This window comes from Salmo trutta, chromosome 14 (genome assembly GCF_901001165.1).
Source record: "Salmo trutta chromosome 14, fSalTru1.1, whole genome shotgun sequence".
NCBI lineage: Eukaryota > Metazoa > Chordata > Actinopteri > Salmoniformes > Salmonidae > Salmo > Salmo trutta.
This window is the reverse complement of record NC_042970.1, coordinates 1,860,876-1,883,719: the sequence shown is the minus strand read 5'-3', so window position 1 is coordinate 1,883,719 and position 22,844 is coordinate 1,860,876. Positions and strand designations below refer to the sequence as shown.

General features: G+C 40.2%; 1 protein-coding gene across 2 annotated transcripts in view; it reads right to left on the bottom strand.

Moving 5' to 3' along the window:
• The window catches only part of stab1 (stabilin 1), a 204,171-nt gene that overhangs the window by 32,276 nt on the left and 149,051 nt on the right, over positions 1 to 22,844 (bottom strand). For both annotated transcript variants that reach the window (XM_029774197.1, XM_029774196.1), the window contains exons 54-58: positions 18,700 to 18,756; positions 18,517 to 18,602; positions 18,121 to 18,239; positions 8,727 to 8,981; positions 5,893 to 6,000 (exon numbers count right to left, since the gene is read on the bottom strand). In XM_029774197.1, coding sequence (XP_029630057.1) covers positions 5,893 to 6,000; positions 8,727 to 8,981; positions 18,121 to 18,239; positions 18,517 to 18,602; positions 18,700 to 18,756 — 625 coding nt within the window. The remainder of the gene's footprint in view (positions 1 to 5,892; positions 6,001 to 8,726; positions 8,982 to 18,120; positions 18,240 to 18,516; positions 18,603 to 18,699; positions 18,757 to 22,844) is intronic.

Here is a 22,844-nt window from a genome sequence, read left to right as displayed (position 1 = left end):
AACAGGCTGGAGGAAAGAGATAATTAATAATATAACAGGCTGGAGGAAAGAGATAATTAATAATATAACAGACCAGGAGCTGGAGGAGACAGAGATAATTAATAATATAACAGGCTGGAGGAGACAGAGATAATTAATAATATAACAAGCTGGAGGAGACAGAGATAATTAATAATATAACAGGCTGGAGGAGACAGAGATAATTAATAATATAACAGACCAGGAGCTGGAGGAGACAGAGATAATTAATAATATAACAGGCCAGGAGCTGGAGGAAAGAGATAATTAATAATATAACAGGCCAGGAGCTGGAGGAGACAGAGATAATTAATAATATAACAGGCTGGAGGAGACAGAGATAATTAATAATATAACAGGCCAGGAGCTGGAGGAGACAGAGAGATAATTAATAATATAACAGGCTGGAGGAGAGAGGGATAATTAATAATATAACAGATCAGGAGCTGGAGGGGACAGAGAGATAATTAATAATATAACAGGCTGGAGGAGAAAGAGATAATTAATAATATAACAGGCCAGGAGCTGGAGGAGACAGAGAGATAATTAATAATATAACAGGCTTGAGGAAAGAGATAATTAATAATATAACAGGCTGGAGGAGACAGAGATAATTAATAATATAACAGGCTGGAGGAGACAGAGATAATTAATAATATAACAGGCTGGAGGAAAGAGATAATTAATAATATAACAGGCCAGGAGCTGGAGGAGACAGAGATAATTAATAATATAACAGGCTGGAGGAGACAGAGATAATAATATAACAGGCTGGAGGAGACAGCGATAATTAATAATATAACAGGCTGGAGGAGACAGCGATAATTAATAATATAACAGGCTGGAGGAAAGAGATAATTAATAATATAACAGGCTGGAGGAAAGAGATAATTAATAATATAACAGGCTGGAGGAGACAGAGATAATTAATAATATAACAGGCTGGAGGAGACAGAGATAATTAATAATATAACAGGCTGGAGGAAAGAGATAATTAATAATATAACAGGCTGGAGGAAAGAGATAATTAATAATATAACAGACCAGGAGCTGGAGGAGACAGAGATAATTAATAATATAACAGGCTGGAGGAGACAGAGATAATTAATAATATAACAAGCTGGAGGAGACAGAGATAATTAATAATATAACAGACCAGGAGCTGGAGGAGACAGAGATAATTAATAATATAACAGGCCAGGAGCTGGAGGAGACAGAGAGATAATTAATAATATAACAGGCTGGAGGAGACAGAGATAATTAATAATATAACAGGCCAGGAGCTGGAGGAGACAGAGAGATAATTAATAATATAACAGGCTGGAGGAGACAGAGATAATTAATAATATAACAGGCCAGGAGCTGGAGGAGACAGAGAGATAATTAATAATATAACAGGCTGGAGGAGACAGAGATAATTAATAATATAACAGGCTGGAGGAGACAGAGAGATAATTAATAATATAACAGGCCAGGAGCTGGAGGAGACAGAGAGATAATTAATAATATAACAGGCTGGAGGAGACAGAGATAATTAATAATATAACAGGCCAGGAGCTGGAGGAGACAGAGAGATAATTAATAATATAACAGGCTGGAGGAGACAGAGATAATTAATAATATAACAGGCTGGAGGAAAGAGATAATTAATAATATAACAGGCTGGAGGAGACAGAGATAATTAATAATATAACAGGCTGGAGGAGACAGAGATAATTAATAATATAACAGGCCAGGAGCTGGAGGAGACAGAGAGATAATTAATAATATAACAGGCCAGGAGCTGGAGGAGACAGAGATAATTAATAATATAACAGGCTGGAGGAGACAGAGATAATAATATAACAGGCTGGAGGAGACAGCGATAATTAATAATATAACAGGCTGGAGGAGACAGCGATAATTAATAATATAACAGGCTGGAGGAAAGAGATAATTAATAATATAACAGGCTGGAGGAAAGAGATAATTAATAATATAACAGGCTGGAGGAGACAGAGATAATTAATAATATAACAGGCTGGAGGAGACAGAGATAATTAATAATATAACAGGCTGGAGGAAAGAGATAATTAATAATATAACAGGCTGGAGGAAAGAGATAATTAATAATATAACAGACCAGGAGCTGGAGGAGACAGAGATAATTAATAATATAACAGGCTGGAGGAGACAGAGATAATTAATAATATAACAAGCTGGAGGAGACAGAGATAATTAATAATATAACAGGCTGGAGGAGACAGAGATAATTAATAATATAACAGACCAGGAGCTGGAGGAGACAGAGATAATTAATAATATAACAGGCCAGGAGCTGGAGGAAAGAGATAATTAATAATATAACAGGCCAGGAGCTGGAGGAGACAGAGATAATTAATAATATAACAGGCTGGAGGAGACAGAGATAATTAATAATATAACAGGCCAGGAGCTGGAGGAGACAGAGAGATAATTAATAATATAACAGGCTGGAGGAGACAGAGATAATTAATAATATAACAGGCCAGGAGCTGGAGGAGACAGAGAGATAATTAATAATATAACAGGCTGGAGGAGACAGAGATAATTAATAATATAACAGGCTGGAGGAAAGAGATAATTAATATTATAACAGGCCAGGAGCTGGAGGAGACAGAGATAATTAATAATATAACAGGCTGGAGGAGACAGAGATAATTAATAATATAACAGGCCAGGAGCTGGAGGAGACAGAGAGATAATTAATAATATAACAGGCTGGAGGAGACAGAGATAATTAATAATATAACAGGCCAGGAGCTGGAGGAGACAGAGAGATAATTAATAATATAACAGGCCAGGAGCTGGAGGAGACAGAGATAATTAATAATATAACAGGCTGGAGGAGAGAGAGATAATTAATAATATAACAGATCAGGAGCTGGAGGAGACAGAGAGATAATTAATAATATAACAGGCTGGAGGAGAGAGGGATAATTAATAATATAACAGGCCAGGAGCTGGAGGAGACAGAGATAATTAATAATATAACAGGCTGGAGGAGACAGAGATAATTAATAATATAACAGGCTGGAGGAGACCGAGACAATTAATAATATAACAGGCTGGAGGAGACCGAGATAATTAATATTATAACAGGCCAGGAGCTGGAGGAGACAGAGAGATAATTAATAATATAACAGGCTGGAGGAGACAGAGATAATTAATAATATAACAGGCTGGAGGAGACAGAGATAATTAATAATATAACAGATCAGGAGCTGGAGGAGACAGAGATAATTAATAATATAACAGGCTGGAGGAGACAGAGATAATTAATAATATAACAGGCCAGGAGCTGGAGGAGACAGAGAGATAATTAATAATATAACAGGCTGGAGGAGACAGAGATAATTAATAATATAACAGGCCAGGAGCTGGAGGAGACAGAGAGATAATTAATAATATAACAGGCCAGGAGCTGGAGGAGACAGAGATAATTAATAATATAACAGGCTGGAGGAGAGAGAGATAATTAATAATATAACAGATCAGGAGCTGGAGGAGACAGAGAGATAATTAATAATATAACAGGCTGGAGGAGAGAGAGATAATTAATAATATAACAGATCAGGAGCTGGAGGAGACAGAGAGATAATTAATAATATAACAGGCTGGAGGAGAAAGAGATAATTAATAATATAACAGGCCAGGAGCTGGAGGAGACAGAGATAATTAATAATATAACAGGCCAGGAGCTGGAGGAGACAGAGATAATTAATAATATAACAGGCTGGAGGAGACAGAGATAATTAATAATATAACAGGCTGGAGGAGACAGAGATAATTAATAATATAACAGGCTGGAGGAGACAGAGATAATTAATAATATAACAGGCCAGGAGCTGGAGGAGACAGAGAGATAATTAATAATATAACAGGCTGGAGGAGACAGAGATAATTAATAATATAACAGGCCAGGAGCTGGAGGAGACAGAGAGATAATTAATAATATAACAGGCTGGAGGAGACAGAGATAATTAATAATATAACAGGCTGGAGGAGACAGAGAGATAATTAATAATATAACAGGCCAGGAGCTGGAGGAGACAGAGAGATAATTAATAATATAACAGGCTGGAGGAGACAGAGATAATTAATAATATAACAGGCCAGGAGCTGGAGGAGACAGAGAGATAATTAATAATATAACAGGCTGGAGGAGACAGAGATAATTAATAATATAACAGGCCAGGAGCTGGAGGAGACAGAGAGATAATTAATAATATAACAGGCTGGAGGAGACAGAGATAATTAATAATATAACAGATCAGGAGCTGGAGGAGACAGAGATAATTAATAATATAACAGGCTGGAGGAGACAGAGATAATTAATAATATAACAGGCCAGGAGCTGGAGGAGACAGAGAGATAATTAATAATATAACAGGCCAGGAGCTGGAGGAGACAGAGATAATTAATAATATAACAGGCTGGAGGAGAGAGAGATAATTAATAATATAACAGATCAGGAGCTGGAGGAGACAGAGAGATAATTAATAATATAACAGGCTGGAGGAGAGAGAGATAATTAATAATATAACAGATCAGGAGCTGGAGGAGACAGAGAGATAATTAATAATATAACAGGCTGGAGGAGAAAGAGATAATTAATAATATAACAGGCCAGGAGCTGGAGGAGACAGAGATAATTAATAATATAACAGGCCAGGAGCTGGAGGAGACAGAGATAATTAATAATATAACAGGCTGGAGGAGACAGAGATAATTAATAATATAACAGGCCAGGAGCTGGAGGAGACAGAGAGATAATTAATAATATAACAGGCCAGGAGCTGGAGGAGACAGAGAGATAATTAATAATATAACAGGCTGGAGGAGACAGAGATAATTAATAATATAACAGGCCAGGAGCTGGAGGAGACAGAGAGATAATTAATAATATAACAGGCTGGAGGAGACAGAGATAATTAATAATATAACAGGCCAGGAGCTGGAGGAGACAGAGAGATAATTAATAATATAACAGGCTGGAGGAGACAGAGATAATTAATAATATAACAGATCAGGAGCTGGAGGAGACAGAGATAATTAATAATATAACAGGCTGGAGGAGACAGAGATAATTAATAATATAACAGGCCAGGAGCTGGAGGAGACAGAGATAATTAATAATATAACAGGCTGGAGGAGAAAGAGATAATTAATAATATAACAGGCCAGGAGCTGGAGGAGACAGAGATAATTAATAATATAACAGGCCAGGAGCTGGAGGAGACAGAGATAATTAATAATATAACAGGCTGGAGGAGACAGAGATAATTAATAATATAACAGGCCAGGAGCTGGAGGAGACAGAGAGATAATTAATAATATAACAGGCCAGGAGCTGGAGGAGACAGAGAGATAATTAATAATATAACAGGCTGGAGGAGACAGAGATAATTAATAATATAACAGGCTGGAGGAGACAGAGAGATAATTAATAATATAACAGGCCAGGAGCTGGAGTAGAGGATTTGGAAACAGAATAGCAAGTCTTAGTCTCAAATTGCACCCTATTACCTAATCAGTGCACACAGTTTCCATGGTGACTAACAAACTACATTGGGTCTTTATCTAAAATGTCATACTGTTCCCTATATTGTGCACTACTAAAAATAAGTGCACAATATCGGAAATAGGGTGCCATTTGGGACGCATCCCAAGACTAGCTAAACGTTTAGGGCCAAAGAGTTTTTCCTGGTCAGGTCACATGGTCTGGAAAAACTCTGGGCTCCTAGTCATGACGCACCACCCCAAGAGTGTGGATTTAGAATGAATACATTGGGTTAATCTATTAGCTAACTGGATTGTGGGTAATAAAAGAGTTAAATAATGATTCCAACCCACCAGTGCAGTTCAAGCCGTCCCCCACATACTGTGACTGACAGAGACAGATGTTTTCGGGCAGACACACAGCGTTGCTATGGCATTCTGGAGAACACACCAGCTTCTTCTCTGATTGGACACAACAGTAGACAAAGTTATCACACAGGGGCCCACACATATAATACAACTTTTTGTCCATAGCTACTTTATTATTATTATTATTATAGTTGTTGTTATTTTTATTATTGTTATTATTATAATAGTTTGTTATTGTTATCATAGTCTTTGTTGTTATTATAGTTTATTGTTTTTATTATTATAGTTATTATTGTTAGAGTTATTATTTATCATTATTTTGTATATTTTTGAAAAAGAAAAATATTGTTATAGTATAGTTATTATGATTATTGTTGTTATTATTATAGTTATATGTATTATTGTTATTATCATAGTTAACTATTATAGCTATTATATGTATTATTATAGTTACTATTACATTTATTATATGTATTATTATTGGTATTACTATTATAGTCATGTATTATTATAACTGTTATAGTTATTATGTATAGTTATTATCACTATTACAGTTATGTATTATTATAGTTATTATTATATGTATTATTATAATTATTATTATAATTATTATTATATGTATTATTATAGTTATTATTATAGTTATTATATGTATTATCATAGTTATTATTATGTGTATTATTATATGTATTATTATAGTTATTATATGTATTATTATAGTTATTATTATGTGTATTATTATAGTTATTATATGTATTATCATAGTTATTATTATATGTGTTATCATAGTTATTATGATTGTCATAGTTATTATATGTATTATTATAGTTATTAGATGTATTATTATAGTTATTATTATGTGTATTATTATAGTTATTATTATATGTATTATTATAGTTATTATTATATGTGTTATCATAGTTATTATGATTGTCATAGTTATTATATGTATTATTATAGAGTATTATTTTATTTATTATAGTTAATATTATTATTATATTTATTATTATTATTATATGTATTGTATGTATTATTATGTACTATTATAGTTTATTATTATTATATGTATTGTATGTATTATTATGTACTATTATAGTTATTATAGTTATTATTATGTGTTATCATAGTTATTATGATTGTCATAGTTATTATATGTATTATTATAGAGTATTATTTTATTTATTATAGTTAATATTATTATTATATTTATTATTATTATATGTATTGTATGTATTATTATGTACTATTATAGTTATTATTATTATTATATGTATTGTATGTATTATTATGTACTATTATAGTTATTATTATTATAGTTATTATTATTACTGAGACTGAGCCACAGTCTTCCCTGTAGCTCAGTTGGTAGAGCATGGTGTTTGCAATGCCAGGGTTGTGGTTCGATTCCCACGGGGGCCAGTACAAAACAAAAAAAACAATGCATAAAATGAAATGTATGAAATGTATGCATTCACTACTGTAAGTCGCTCTGGATAAGAGCGTCTGCTAAATGACTAAAATGTAAATGTAGTTATTATCATTATATATGTATTATTATAGCTATTATAGTTATTATTATTATTATTATATATGTATTATATGTATTATTATGTATTATTATAGCTATTGTTATTATTATATATGTATTATATGTATTATTATGTATTATAGTTATTATTATTATATATGTATTATATGTATTATTATGTATTATTATAGCTATTATTATTATTATATATGTATTATATGTATTATAGTTATTATTATTATAGTTATTATTATTATTATATATGTATTATATGTATTATAGTTATTATTATTATAGTTATTATATGTATTATAGTTGTTACTATTATAGTTATTATTATTATTATATATGTATTATATGTATTATAGTTATTATTATTATAGTTATTATATGTATTATAGTTGTTACTATTATAGTTATTATAGCTATTATTGTTGTTGTCATTATTTATTATTATTATAATTTCATATGTATTATTGTAGTTATTATTATTATTATCATTGTTGTTATTGTGATGTATTATTATGGTTATTATTATTATAGTTATTTTATATAAATGTTTATAGTTAATATTTTTGTAGTTATTATTATAATGATTGTTATTATTATCATATATATTATTATTGTTGTTATTATTATTATAGTTATTATATTTATTTTAGATACAAAGAAATGTTTTCTTCTTTCTTAATCCCCCCCCAAATGACACATCGCGCAGACACACACCACACAGTTGACCGTAGCACAGGGTGAAGCTGCAGTGCCTCTGGATGGAGAATATGTTGAGGGGTTAAGAGCCTTGCTCAAGGGCCCAACGGTAGGGGATAGTTGTTAGGATATGAACTTAATACCTCTCCAGTTAACAGATCAAATCCCCCCCCCCTTTTTTCAGCACCTGGCCTGAACAGGTGACCTTTCAGCTACAGGTCCAACTCCTTAGCCGCTGGGCTACCTACCAACAATATACCGCTACGCGCACACAAAGCGTGGAGGTAGTATATAAGATAATATTATGAATTTATTGTCTGTTTGTGGCATTGTGTAAATGGCATAACAAATTACCATGTAATAGTTAAAAAATATATACCCAAAGGTGCTTCAGCTCAGCTTGAAGACAAAGGGAATCAGGTACTTGACGGAGGGACTTGAACATCCCCCAAAACATTCCTTACACCCAGTACAGGTCCTTTTCCTTTATATACCTGGACAGTCACCCATTGAAGTATCATGGATAAGGAATGTTTTTTGGAATGTAATAGTGTAGTTTCATAATAGTTGAATCAATGTTCACCTATTTTGAGGTGGCAGCGGTCTCCAGTCCAGTCCTCGTTACAGGAACAGCTCCCATCTCCCTCCATCCCCTCCTCACACTGGCCTTGATCTGTGCAGTTACACGCTGTACAATTGGTTCCATAGCGTTTGAGTTCACACAGCTCACAGGCTATTCCTCTGAAGCCATCGTGGCACCGGCACCGTCCAGAACCCAGCCGGCCATCATCACAATCCCCGTGATCTCCACAGGGTGCCTCCAACCCACCAGAACACACTGAAACACATTGGTAGTGGATGAGGTGAGTTTACACTGAAACACATTGGTAGGGATGAGGTGAGTTTACACTGAAACACATTGGTAGGGATGAGGTGAGTTTACACTGAAACACATTGGTAGGGATGAGGTGAGTTTACACTGAAACACATTGGTAGTGGATGAGGTGAGTTTACACTGAAACACATTGGTAGTGGATGAGGTGAGTTTACACTGAAACACATTGGTAGTGGATGAGGTGAGTTTACACTGAAACACATTGGTAGGGATGAGGTGAGTTTACACTGAAACACATTGGTAGGGATGAGGTGAGTTTACACTGAAACACATTGGTAGGGATGAGGTGAGTTTACACTGAAACACATTGGTAGGGATGAGGTGAGTTTACACTGAAACACATTGGTAGGGATGAGGTGAGTTTACACTGAAACACATTGGTAGGGATGAGGTGAGTTTACACTGAAACACATTGGAAGATATCGCTTTGAAGTTTCCCCCTTTACAAAGTAAAGCTCTGAGTGTTGTTATCATTTCTATGACAACAAGGTTGTACACCACTGTAAACAAACAGACATGTACAGGGCATTCGGAAGGTTTTCAAACTCTGGACTTTTTCCACATTATGTTATTTTATAGCCTTATTCTAAAATGGATTAAATATTTTTTTTCCCTCATCAATCTACACACAATACCCCATAATGACAAATGAACAGGGTTTTAGACATTTTTGCAAATGTATTACAAATAAAATACCGGAATGCCTTATTTGCTTAAGTATTCATCCCCTTTGGTATGAGACTTGAAATTGAGCTCAGGTGCATCCTGTTTCCATTGATCATCCTTGAGATGTTTCTACAACTTGATTGGAGTCCACCTGTGGTAACTTTAATTGATTGGACGCGATTTGGAAAGGCACACATCTGTCTATATAAGGTCCCACAGTTGACAGTGCATGTCAGAGCAAAAACCAAGCCATGAGGTCGAAGGAATTGTCCGTAGAGCCCTGAGACACAGATCTGGGGAAGGGTACCAAAATAATTCTGCAGCATTGAAGGTCCCCAAGAACACAGTGGCCTCCATCATTCTTAAATGGAAGAAGTTTGGAACCACCAAGACTCTTCTTAGAGCTGGCCGCCCGGCCAAACTGAGCAATCAGGGGGAGAAGGGTCTTGGTCAGGGAGGTGACCAGGAACCTGATGGTCACTCTGACAGAGCTCCAGAGTTCCTCTGTGGAGATGGGAGAACCTTCCAGAAGGACAACCATCTCTGCAGCACTCTACCAATCAGGCCTTTATGGTAGAGTGGCCAGATGGAAGCCACTCCTCAGTAAAAGGCACATGACAGCACGCTTGGAGTTTGCCAAAAGGCACCTAAAGGGCTCTCAGACCATGAGAAACAAGATTCTCTGGTCTGATGAAACCAAGATTGAACTCTTTGGCCTGAATGCCAAGTGTCACGTCTGGAAGAAACCTGGCACCATCCCTACGGTGAAGCATCATGGTGGCAGCATCATGCTGTGGGGATGTTTTTCAGTGGCAGGGACTGGGAGACTAGTCCGGATTGAGGGAAAGATGATCAGAGCAAAGTACAGATAGATTCTTGATGAAAACCTGCTCCAGAGCGCTCAGGACCTCAGACTGGGGTGAAGGCTCACCTTCCAACAGGACAATAACCCTAAGCACACAGCCAAGACAATGCTGGAGTGGCTTCTGGACATGTCTCGGAATGTCCTTGAGTGGCCCAGCCAGAGCCCGGACTTGAACCCAATCTAACATCTCTGGAGAGACCTGAAAATAGCTGTGCAGGGATGCTCCCCATCCAACCTGACAGCGCTTGAGGGGATCTGCAGAGAAGAATGGGAGAAACTCCCCAAATACAGGTTTGCCAAGCTTGTAGCGTTATACCCAAGAAGACTCAAGGCTGTAATCACTGCCAAAGCTGCTTCAACAAAATACAGAGTAAAGGGTCTGAATACTTATGTAAATGTAACATTTCAGTTATTTTTGTTTTATACATTTGCAAAAAAATTCTAAAAACCTGTTTTTGCTTTGTCATTATGGGGTATTGTGTGTAGATTGATGTGGGGGAAAAAACAATTGAATCAATTTTAAAATAAGGCTATAATGTAACAAAATGTGGAAAAAGTCAAGAGGTCTGAATACTTTCCAAATGCCCTGTGTCTCTGGAATCAAAAAGATCAAACATTCTTCAAAAAAATTACTTTAAAGAAAAATGTATTTACTATTACCATGAATGTACAGCACGTGTCAAACTAATTCCATGTAGGGCAGAGTTGATGCGGGTTTTCGCTCTCCCTTAATAATTCATGAACGTCACTAACTAGTAGAGAACTGCCCTCACCTGGTTGTCTGGGTCTTAGTAAGGAACTCCTCTCACCTGGTTGTCTAGGTCACTAATTAGTAAGGAACTCCCCTCACCTGGTTGTCTAGGTCACTAATTAGTAAGGAACTCCCCTCACCTGGTTGTCTAGGTCACTAATTAGTAAGGAACTCCCCTCACCTGGATGTCTGGGTCCCTAATTAGTAAGGAACTCCCCTCACCTGGATGTCTGGGTCACTAATTAGTAAGGAACTCCCCTCACCTGGTTGTCTAGGTCACTAATTAGTAAGGATCTCCCCTCACCTGGTTGCCTAGGTCACTAATTAGTAAGGAACTCCCCTCACCTGGTTGTCTAGGTCACTAATTAGTAAGGAACTCGCCTCACCTGGTTGTCTAGGTCTCAGTAAGGAACTCCCCTCGCCTGGTTGTCTAGGTCTTAGTAAGGAACTCCCCTCACCTGGTTGTCTAGGTCACTAATTAGTAAGGAACTCCCCACACCTGGTTGTCTAGGTCACTAATTAGTAAGGAACTCCCCTCACCTGGTTGTCTAGGTCACTAATTAGTAAGAACTCCCCCTCACCTGGTTGTCTAGGTCACTAATTAGTAAGGAACTCCCCTCGCCTGGTTGTCTAGGTCACTAATTAGTAAGGAACTCCCCTCACCTGGTTGTCTAGGTTACTAATTAGTAAGGAACTCCCCTCACCTGGTTGTCAAGGTCTCAGTAAGGAACTCCCCTCACCTTGTTGTCTAGGTTACTAATTAGTAAGGAACGCCCCTCACCTTGTTGTCTAGGTTACTAATTAGTAAGGAACTCCCCTCACCTGGTTGTCTAGGTCTCAGTAAGGAACTCCACTCGCCTGGTTGTCAAGGTCTCAGTAAGGAACTCCCCTCACCTTGTTGTCTAGGTTACTAATTAGTAAGGAACTCCCCTCACCTGGTTGTCAAGGTCTCAGTAAGGAACTCCCCTCACCTGGTTGTCTAGGTTACTAATTAGTAAGGAACTCCCCTCACCTGGTTGTCTTGGTCACTAATTAGTAAGGAACTCCCCTCACCTGGTTTTCTAGGTCACTAATTAGTAAGGAACTCCCCTCACCTGGTTGTCTAGGTCACTAATTAGTTAGGAACTCCCCTCACCTGGTTGTCTAGGTCACTAATTAGTAAGGAACTCCCCTCACCTGGTTGTCTAGGTCACTAATTAGTAAGGAACTCCCCTCACCTGGATGTCTGGGTCCCTAATTAGTAAGGAACTCCCCTCACCTGGATGTCTGGGTCACTAATTAGTAAGGAACTCCCCTCACCTGGTTGTCTAGGTCACTAATTAGTAAGGTTCTCCCCTCACCTGGTTGCCTAGGTCACTAATTAGTAAGGAACTCCCCTCACCTGGTTGTCTAGGTCACTAATTAGTAAGGAACTCGCCTCACCTGGTTGTCTAGGTCTCAGTAAGGAACTCCCCTCGCCTGGTTGTCTAGGTCTTAGTAAGGAACTCCCCTCACCTGGTTGTCTAGGTCACTAATTAGTAAGGAACTCCCCTCACCTGGTTGTCTAGGTCACTAATTAGTAAGGAACTCCCCTCACCTGGTTGTCTAGGTCACTAATTAGTAAGGAACTCCCCTCGCCTGGTTGTCTAGGTCACTAATTAGTAAGGAACTCCCCACACCTGGTTGTCTAGGTCACTAATTAGTAAGGAACTCCCCCTCGCCTGGTTGTCTAGGTCACTAATTAGTAAGGAACTCCCCTCGCCTGGTTGTCTAGGTCACTAATTAGTAAGGAACTCCCCTCACCTGGTTGTCTAGGTTACTAATTAGTAAGGAACTCCCCTCACCTGGTTGTCAAGGTCTCAGTAAGGAACTCCCCTCACCTTGTTGTCTAGGTTACTAATTAGTAAGGAACGCCCCTCACCTTGTTGTCTAGGTTACTAATTAGTAATGAACTCCCCTCACCTGGTTGTCTAGGTCTCAGTAAGGAACTCCACTCGCCTGGTTGTCAAGGTCTCAGTAAGGAACTCCCCTCACCTTGTTGTCTAGGTTACTAATTAGTAAGGAACTCCCCTCACCTGGTTGTCAAGGTCTCAGTAAGGAACTCCCCTCACCTGGTTGTCAAGGTCTCAGTAAGGAACTCCCCTCACCTTGTTGTCTAGGTTACTAATTAGTAAGGAACTCCCCTCACCTGGTTGTCTAGGTCTCAGTAAGGAACTCCCCTCACCTGGTTGTCTAGGTCTCAGTAAGGAACTCCCCTCACCTGGATGTCTAGGTCACCAATTAGTAAGGAACTCCCCTCACCTGGTTGTCTAGGTCACTAATTAGTAAGGAACTCCCCTCACCTGGTTGTCTAGGTCACTAATTAGTAAGGAACTCCCCTCGCCTGGTTGTCTAGGTCACTAATTAGTAAGGAACTCCCCTCACCTGGTTGTCTAGGTCACTAATTAGTAAGGAACTCCCCTCACCTGGTTGTCTAGGTCACTAATTAGTATGGAACTCCCCTCGCCTGGTTGTCTAGGTCACTAATTAGTAAGGAACTCCCCTCACCTGGTTGTCTAGGTCACCAATTAGTAAGGAACTCCCCTCACCTGGTTGTCTAGGTCTTAATTGAAAGGAAAAACCCGCAGACACTCGGACCTCTGAGGAATGAGTTTGACACCCCTGAAGTACACATATCGATGGCTGGATCTCAAATGGCACCCTATTCCCTATAAAGTGCTTTTGACTAGGGCCCTGTGCAATTTGGGACGCACACGATACAAGAATGATTGGGACAGTGAAGAATTGTTCTTCGTTTGGCTCTGTACTCAAAGTTTGGATTTGAGAGGATTTTCATCCATATCGGGTGAACCGTTTAGTTGTAATAATGTTTTATGTCATTTTGGAGTAACTTTTATTGTAAATAAGAATATAATATGTTTCTAAGCACTTCTACGTTAATGTTGATGCTACCATGATTACGGATAATCCTGAACGAATCGTGAATAAGAAAGTGACATACACCCAAGATATGCCAACCTCTCACAATAACAGACCCCATGTTTTTTGGGGGTATAATATTTGTGCTACTTAGTTTCTCCCTCATCATTCTTCACGATACATTCAGGACAATCCGTAATCATGGTAGCATCAACATGAATGTAGAAGTGTTTAGAAACATGTTCTATTCTTATTTACAATAAAAGTTACTCCAAAATGATATAAAAAATGATTTACCATTTAAATTGGGCACAAAATAATGTGACACACAACCAAAACAAACAGCAAATGCATCCAACAAATTTGTAGAGTCACAAGCTTGATGTAGTCATTGCGTGCTATGAATATGGGACCAAATACTAAACATTTTACTACTTTAATACACAAGTGAATTTGTCCCAATACTTTTGGTTCCTAAAACGTGGTGACTAGGTATACAAAGTGTTGTAATTTCTAAACGGTTCACACGATATGGATGAAAATACCCTCTGGCACTGTTCATCATGTCTACTATCTGAGGACACTGTTCATCATGTCTATCTGAGGGCACTGTTCATCATGTCTATCTGAGGACACTGTTCATCATGTCTATCTGAGGACACTGTTCATCATGTCTATCTGAGGACACTGTTCATCATGTCTACTATCTGAGGACACTGTTCATCATGTCTACTATCTGAGGACACTGTTCATCATGTCTATCTGAGGACACTGTTCATCATGTCTATCTGAGGACACTGTTCATCATGTCTATCTGAGGACACTGTTCATCATGTCTACTATCTGAGGACACTGTTCATCATGTCCACTATCTGGGGACACTGTTCATCATGTCTATCTGAGGACACTGTTCATCATGTCTATCTGGGGACACTGTTCATCATGTCTACTATCTGGGGACACTGTTCATCATGTCTACTATCTGAGGACACTGTTCATCATGTCCACTATCTGGGGACACTGTTCATCATGTCCACTATCTGGGGACACTGTTCATCATGTCCACTATCTGGGGGCACTGTTCATCATGTCTATCTGAGGACACTGTTCATCATGTCTACTATCTGAGGACACTGTTCATCATGTCTATCTGAGGACACTGTTCATCATGTCTACTATCTGAGGACACTGTTCATCATGTCTATCTGAGGACACTGTTCATCATGTCTACTATCTGAGGACACTGTTCATCATGTCTATCTGGGGACACTGTTCATCATGTCTACTATCTGAGGACACTGTTCATCATGTCTATCTGGGGACACTGTTCAACATGTCCACTATCTGGGGACACTGTTCATCATGTCCACTATCTGGGGACACTGTTCATCATGTCTACTATCTGAGGACACTGTTCATCATGTCTACTATCTGAGGACACTGTTCATCATGTCTATCTGAGGACACTGTTCATCATGTCTATCTGAGGACACTGTTCATCATGTCTACTATCTGAGGACACTGTTCATCATGTCTATCTGAGGACACTGTTCATCATGTCTACTATCTGGGGACACTGTTCATCATGTCTACTATCTGAGGACACTGTTCATCATGTCTATCTGAGGACACTGTTCATCATGTCTACTATCTGAGGACACTGTTCATCATGTCCACTATTTGAGGACACTGTTCATCATGTCTACTATCTGAGGACACTGTTCATCATGTCTACTATCTGAGGACACTGTTCATCATGTCTATCTGGGGACACTGTTCATCATGTCTACTATCTGAGGACACTGTTCATCATGTCTACTATCTGAGGACACTGTTCATCATGTCTATCTGAGGACACTGTTCATCATGTCTGCTATCTGGGGACACTGTTCATCATGTCTACTATCTGGGGACATTGTTCATCATGTCTACTATCTGAGGACACTGTTCATCATGTCTATCTGGGGACACTGTTCATCATGTCTACTATCTGAGGACACTGTTCATCATGTCCACTATCTGAGGACACTGTTCATCATGTCTACTATCTGAGGACACTGTTCATCATGTCTATCTGGGGACACTGTTCATCATGTCTATCTGAGGACACTGTTCATCATGTCTACCTGAGGACACTGTTCATCATGTCTACTATCTGAGGACACTGTTCATCATGTCTACTATCTGAGGACACTGTTCATCATGTCTACTATCTGAGGACACTGTTCATCATGTCCACTATCTGAGGACACTGTTCATCATGTCTACTATCTGAGGACACTGTTCATCATGTCTACTATCTGAGGACACTGTTCATCATGTCTACTATCTGAGGACACTGTTCATCATGTCCACTATTTGAGGACACTGTTCATCATGTCTACTATCTGAGGACACTGTTCATCATGTCTATCTGAGGACAATGTTTCTTATGACAAATATTTTTAATTTTTAGGGGTGCAACTGCATCTAGGGTATTGCGCAAGGTTAAATTGAGTTCCTCGGTTAGGTGGTTAACTGATTTTTGTCCTCTGACGTCCTTGGGTAGGCAGAGGGAGTCTGGAAGGGCATCAAGGAATCTTTGGGTTGTCTGAGAATTTATAGCACGACTTTTAATGCTCCTTGGTTGGGGTCTGAGCAGATTATTTGTTGCAATTGTAAACGCAATAAAATGGTGGTCCGATAATCCAGGATTATGAGGAAAAACATTAAGATCCACAACATTTATTCCATGGGACAAAACTAGGTCCAGAGTATGACTGTGGCAGTGAGTAGGTCCAGAGACATGTTGGACAAAACCCACTGAGTGTCTATCTGGGGACACTGTTCATCATGTCTATCTGAGGACACTGTTCATCATGTCTACTATCTGAGGACACTGTTCATCATGTCCACTATCTGAGGACACTGTTCATCATGTCTACTATCTGAGGACACTGTTCATCATGTCTACTATCTGAGGACACTGTTCATCGTGTCTATCTGGGGACACTGTTCATCATGTCTACTATCTGGGGACACTGTTCATCATGTCCACTATCTGGGGACACTGTTCATCATGTCTACTATCTGAGGACACTGTTCATCATGTCTACTATCTGGGGACACTGTACATCATGTCTACTATCTGAGGACACTGTTCATCATGTCTACTATCTGGGGACACTGTTCATCATGTCTACTATCTGAGGACACTGTTCATCATGTCTACTATCTGAGGACACTGTTCATCATGTCTACTATCTGAGGACACTGTTCATCATGTCTACTATCTGAGGACACTGTTCATCATGTCTACTATCTGAGGACACTGTTCATCATGTCTACTATCTGAGGACACTGTTCATCATGTCTACTATCTGAGGACACTGTTCATCATGTCTACTATCTGAGGACACTGTTCATCATGTCTACTATCTGAGGACACTGTTCATCATGTCTACTATCTGAGGACACTGTGCATCATGTCTACTATCTGAGGACACTGTTCATCATGTCTACTATCTGAGGACACTGTTCATCATGTCTACTATCTGAGGACACTGTTCATCATGTCTACTATCTGAGGACACTGTTCATCATGTCTACTATCTGAGGACACTGTTCATCATGTCTATCTGAGGACACTGTTCATCATGTCTACTATCTGGGGACACTGTTCATCATGTCTACTATCTGGGGACACTGTTCATCATGTCTACTATCTGAGGACACTGTTCATCATGTCTACTATCTGAGGACACTGTTCATCATGTCTACTATCTGAGGACACTGTTCATCATGTCTATCTGGGGACACTGTTCATCATGTCTACTATCTGAGGACACTGTTCATCATGTCTATCTGAGGACACTGTACATCATGTCATGTATATCACTATCTGAGTCAGTGGGAAGGCTCACCTTGGCAATCTCTTCCATAGTGGTTCTTACAGCAGCTCATGACCCAGGCTTGACTCTTACACATCTTCTTACAGCCCATCCTCTGGCCCATGTGGTGCCTCGACATAGAGGGGTAGAGGCTGTAGAAGAAGAGGATGGAGAAAATTAATACTCCCTACCTGAAGTCATGGTCAAACATTACTGTGGAGTCTCCCTACCTGAAGTCATGGTCATACATTACTGTGGAGTCTCCCTACCTGAAGTCATGGTCATACATCACACTGTGGAGTCTCCCTACCTGAAGTCATGGTCATACATTACTGTGGAGTCTCCCTACCTGAAGTCATGGTCATACATCACACTGTGGAGTCTCCCTACCTGAAGTCATGGTCATACATTACTGTGGAGTCTCCCTACCTGAAGTCATGGTCATACATCACACTGTGGCGTCGAGGGTAGAGCATAGAGTAGGGGTTGATGAAGCTGCAGATCTCAGTCTTGCCCTGTGAAAGGCAGGAAATGGTGTCTTATGGTTAGCGTGTGTGTGTGTGTGTGTGTGTGCGTGTGCATGTGCGTGCGTGCGTGTGTGTGCGTGCTCACCGTATCTTCAGTTCCATGGGGACATTGGCGGGGACTCAAGCAGCTTCCACATCGACTCTAACAACACACATACATTACGTCATACAATACGTTTTGTAGTGATCCCTATGTTGTTGATGTAAAGAATATTTGTTGGTCCATGGTGTGTAATGAAGTCCAAGATGGAGTAGCAATCAGACGTCTTTGTCGTGTCCCGTGTATATATCTTTTATATCTTTTTAAATATTTTTCTAAAACCTCAACTTCAAAATACTCTCCTGCAACCCGCCTCACGCAATGTCGTGTGGATCTGCTTTTTTCTAAAGTATTTTTCTTTACTTCTGAATCGGAATCCCCCAACAGAAGCTAGCCAGCTGACTAGCTACTTGCTAGTAGTCAGCTAACCACTACTAGCGGTCATCAGCTAACCTTTAGCTCATGTCTCCAACCAGCCTCACTACTCACTGGACCCCTATGATCACTCGGCAACGCATGTCTCTCCTTAATGTCAATATGCAATGTCCATTGCTGTTCTGGTTACTGATTATTGTCCTATTTCACTGTAGAGCCTCTAGCCCTGCTCAACATACCTTATCCAACCCTTTAGTTCCACCACCCACACATGCGATGACGTCACCTGGTTTAAATGAAGTTTCTAGAGACAATATCTCTCTCATCATCACTCAATGCCTAGGTTTACCTCCATTGTATCCACATCCTATCATACCTTTGTCTGTACATTATGCCTTGAATCTATTCTACCGTGCCCAGAAACCTGCTCCTTTTACTCTCTGTTCCGAACGTACTAGACGACCAGTTCTGATAGCCTTTGGCCGTACCCTTATCCTACTCCTCCTCTGTTCCTCTAGTGAGGAACCTCTTCCTCTCTGTGCCTAGCTCCACTCTTACTCCCCAGTGCTCTCATTTGTTGACTTCTGTAATCGTAAAAGCCTTGGTTTCATACATGTTAACAGCAGAAGCCTCCTCCCTAAGTTTGTTTTTTTCACTGCTTTAGCACACTCTGCCAACCCGGATGTCCTAGCCGTGTCTGATTCCTGGCTTAGGAAGACCACCAAAACCCCTGAAATTTCCATCCCTAACTATAACATTTTCTGAGAAGATAGAACTGCCAAAGGGGCAGTGTTGCACTCTACTGCAGAGACAGGCTGCAGAGTTCTGTCTTACTATCCAGGTCTGTAACCAAACAATTTTAGCTTCTACTTTTAAATATCCACCTTTCCAGAAACAAGTCTCTCACCGTTGCCGCTTGCTATAGACCACCCTCTATCCCAGCTGTGCTCTGGACACTATGTGAACTGATTGCCCCCCATCTATCTTCAGAGCTCGTGCTGCTAGGTCACCTAAACTAGGACATGCTTAACACCCCGTCCGTCCTACAATCTAAGCTTGATGCCCTCAATCTCACACAAATGATCAATGAACCTACCAGGTACAACCCCAAAGCTGAAAACACGGGCACCCTCATAGATATCATCCTGACCAACCTGCCCTCCAAATACACCTCTGCTGTTTTCAACCAAGATCTCAGCGATCAGGTGCACATGCCTGCATCCCTAATGGTTCTGATGTCAAACAGCCACCCCTCATCACTGTCAAACGCTCCCTAAATCACTTCTGCGAGCAGGCCTTTCTAATCGACCTGGCCCGGGTATCCTGGAAGGATATTGACCTCATCCCGTCAGTAGAGGATTCCTGGTTATTCTTTAAAAGTGCCTTCCTCACCATCTTAAATGAGCATGCCCCATTCAAAAAATGTAGAACCGGGAACAGATATAGCCCTTGGTTCTCTCCAGACCTGACTGCCCTTGACCAGCACAAAAACATCCTGTGGCGTTCTGCATTAACATCAAACAGCCCCCGTGATATGCAATTTTTCAGGGAAGTCAGGAACCAATATACACAGTCAGTTAGGAAAGCCAAGGCTAGCTTTTTCAAGCAGAAATTTGCATCCTGTAGCACAAACTCAAAAAAGTTCTGGGACACTGTAAAGTCCATGGAGAATAAGAGCACCTCCTCTCAGCTGCCCACTGCACTGAGGCTAGGAAACACTGTCACCACCGATAAATCCACAATAATTGAGAATTTCAAAAGCATTTTTCTACGGCTGGCCATGCTTTCCACCTGGCTACCCCTACCCCGGTCAACAGCCCTGCACCCCCCACAGAAACTCGCCCAAGCCTCCCCGCATTTCTCCTTCACCCAAATCCAGATAGCTGATGTTCTGAAATAGCTGCAAAATCTGGACCCCTACAAATCAGCAGGGCTGGACAATCTGGACCCTGTCTATAACAAGCAGCAACAGTGAGAGACTTGTTTCTGGAAGGTAGATTTTAAAAGTAGAAGCTCAAACTATTTGGGCACAGACCTGGATAGTATGACAGAACTCTGCAGGCTGTCTCTGCAGTAGATTGCAACTCCGCCCCTTTGGCAGATCTATCTTGACGGAAAATGTAGTAGTTGGGGATGGAAATTTCATAATTTTTGGTGGCCTTCCTAAGCCAGGACTCAGACACGGCAAGGACACCAGGATTGGCAGAGTGTGCTAAAGCAGTGAATAAGACAAACTTAGGGAGGAGACTTCTGATGTTAACATGCATGAAACCAAGGCTTTTACGGTTACAGAAGTCAACAAATGAGAGCGCCTGGGGAATAGGTGTAGTACTGGGGGCTACAGGGCCTGGATTAACCTCTACATCACCAGAGGAACAGAGGAGGAGTAGGATGAGGGTACGGATAAAGGCTATAAGAACTGGTTGTCTAGTGCGTTGGGAACAGAGAATAAAAGGAGCAGATTTTTGGGCGTGGTAGAATAGATTCAGGGCATAATGTACAGACAAGCGTATGGTAGGATGTGAGTACAGTGGAGGTATACCTAGGCATTGAGTGATGATGAGAGAGGTTGCATCTCTGGAGGGACCAGTTAAGCCAGGTGAGGTCTCCGCATGTGTGGGGGTTGGGACAAAAGAGCTATCTAAGGCATGTTGAGTGGGACTGGGGGCTCTACAGTGAAATAAAACAATATGAACAAACTGAAACAGCAGTAGACAAGGCATATTGACATTAGAGAGAGGCATAAAGCAATCACAGATGTTGATCAGGAGAGCTAAGACTACAATGGGTAAATGGCAATGAATGGGCAGAGAGGGTCAGTTTGGTACACGCAGGACCAGAGTTCGAGGCTGGGGCCGACAGATAAACAAAATTAGGTACCGTGTTAGTGAACAGTCCAGCAGGCATCAGCTGTGTAGCCGAGTGATCGTAGGGTCCAATGAGCAGTAATAGGTGAGTCAGGGAGCCATTCGTTAGTTGCTACTACGCTAGGCAAGCATGAGACACGGCATTCGGAAAGCTAGCGGGCCGGGGCTAGCAGACGGGTCTTCGGTGACATTGCAACGGAAAATGCCTGTTGAAACCACATCGGACGATTAAGTCAGCAGACCAGTCGTGATGGATCGGCGGGGCTCCGTGTCGACAATAAAGGGTCCAGGCAAATTGGCGAAAGAGGTGTTGAAGCCCAGGAATTAGCTGGTGTTCTTCGTCGGCTAGCCGGGAGATGGGCCTTGCTCGAAGCTAGCTCAAGGCTAACTGGTTTGCTTCGGGACAGAGGAGTTAGCCAGCAATAGCCACTCATTTGCAGCTAGCTAGCTGCGATGATCAGCTGTAATGGTCCAGAGCTTGTGGCAGGAATCTGGAGATGTAGAGAAAAGCAGTCCGATAACCTCTGGGTTGATATCGCGCTGAGCAGACTGGCAGGTATTGACCGAGCTAAAGCTGGCAGGTGTCCGAGCTAAAGGTGAAGACCGCTAGCCGTGGCTAACAGTGACTACTAGCTAGTAGCTAGTTAGCTGGCTAGTTCCTGATGGAGGTTCCAGTTATAAGGTATAAAATAGCAGATCCGTACCACATTGGGTGAGACGGGTTGCAGGAAAGTATATATTTGTACATAGATGGAAAGTGAGATTTAAATCTATATGGGAAAAAATGAAGAAACAGACTATATACTAATTACACAGGACAAGACAAAACATGGCTCTCGTACTCCACTGAGAAATTAGCCAGAATAGGAATACTGTGCAGGCAGTCCAGTTAACACAACTCCAGCAAAGGCTGGACTTCGCTCCGCGGGTAATATTACATTTATTACA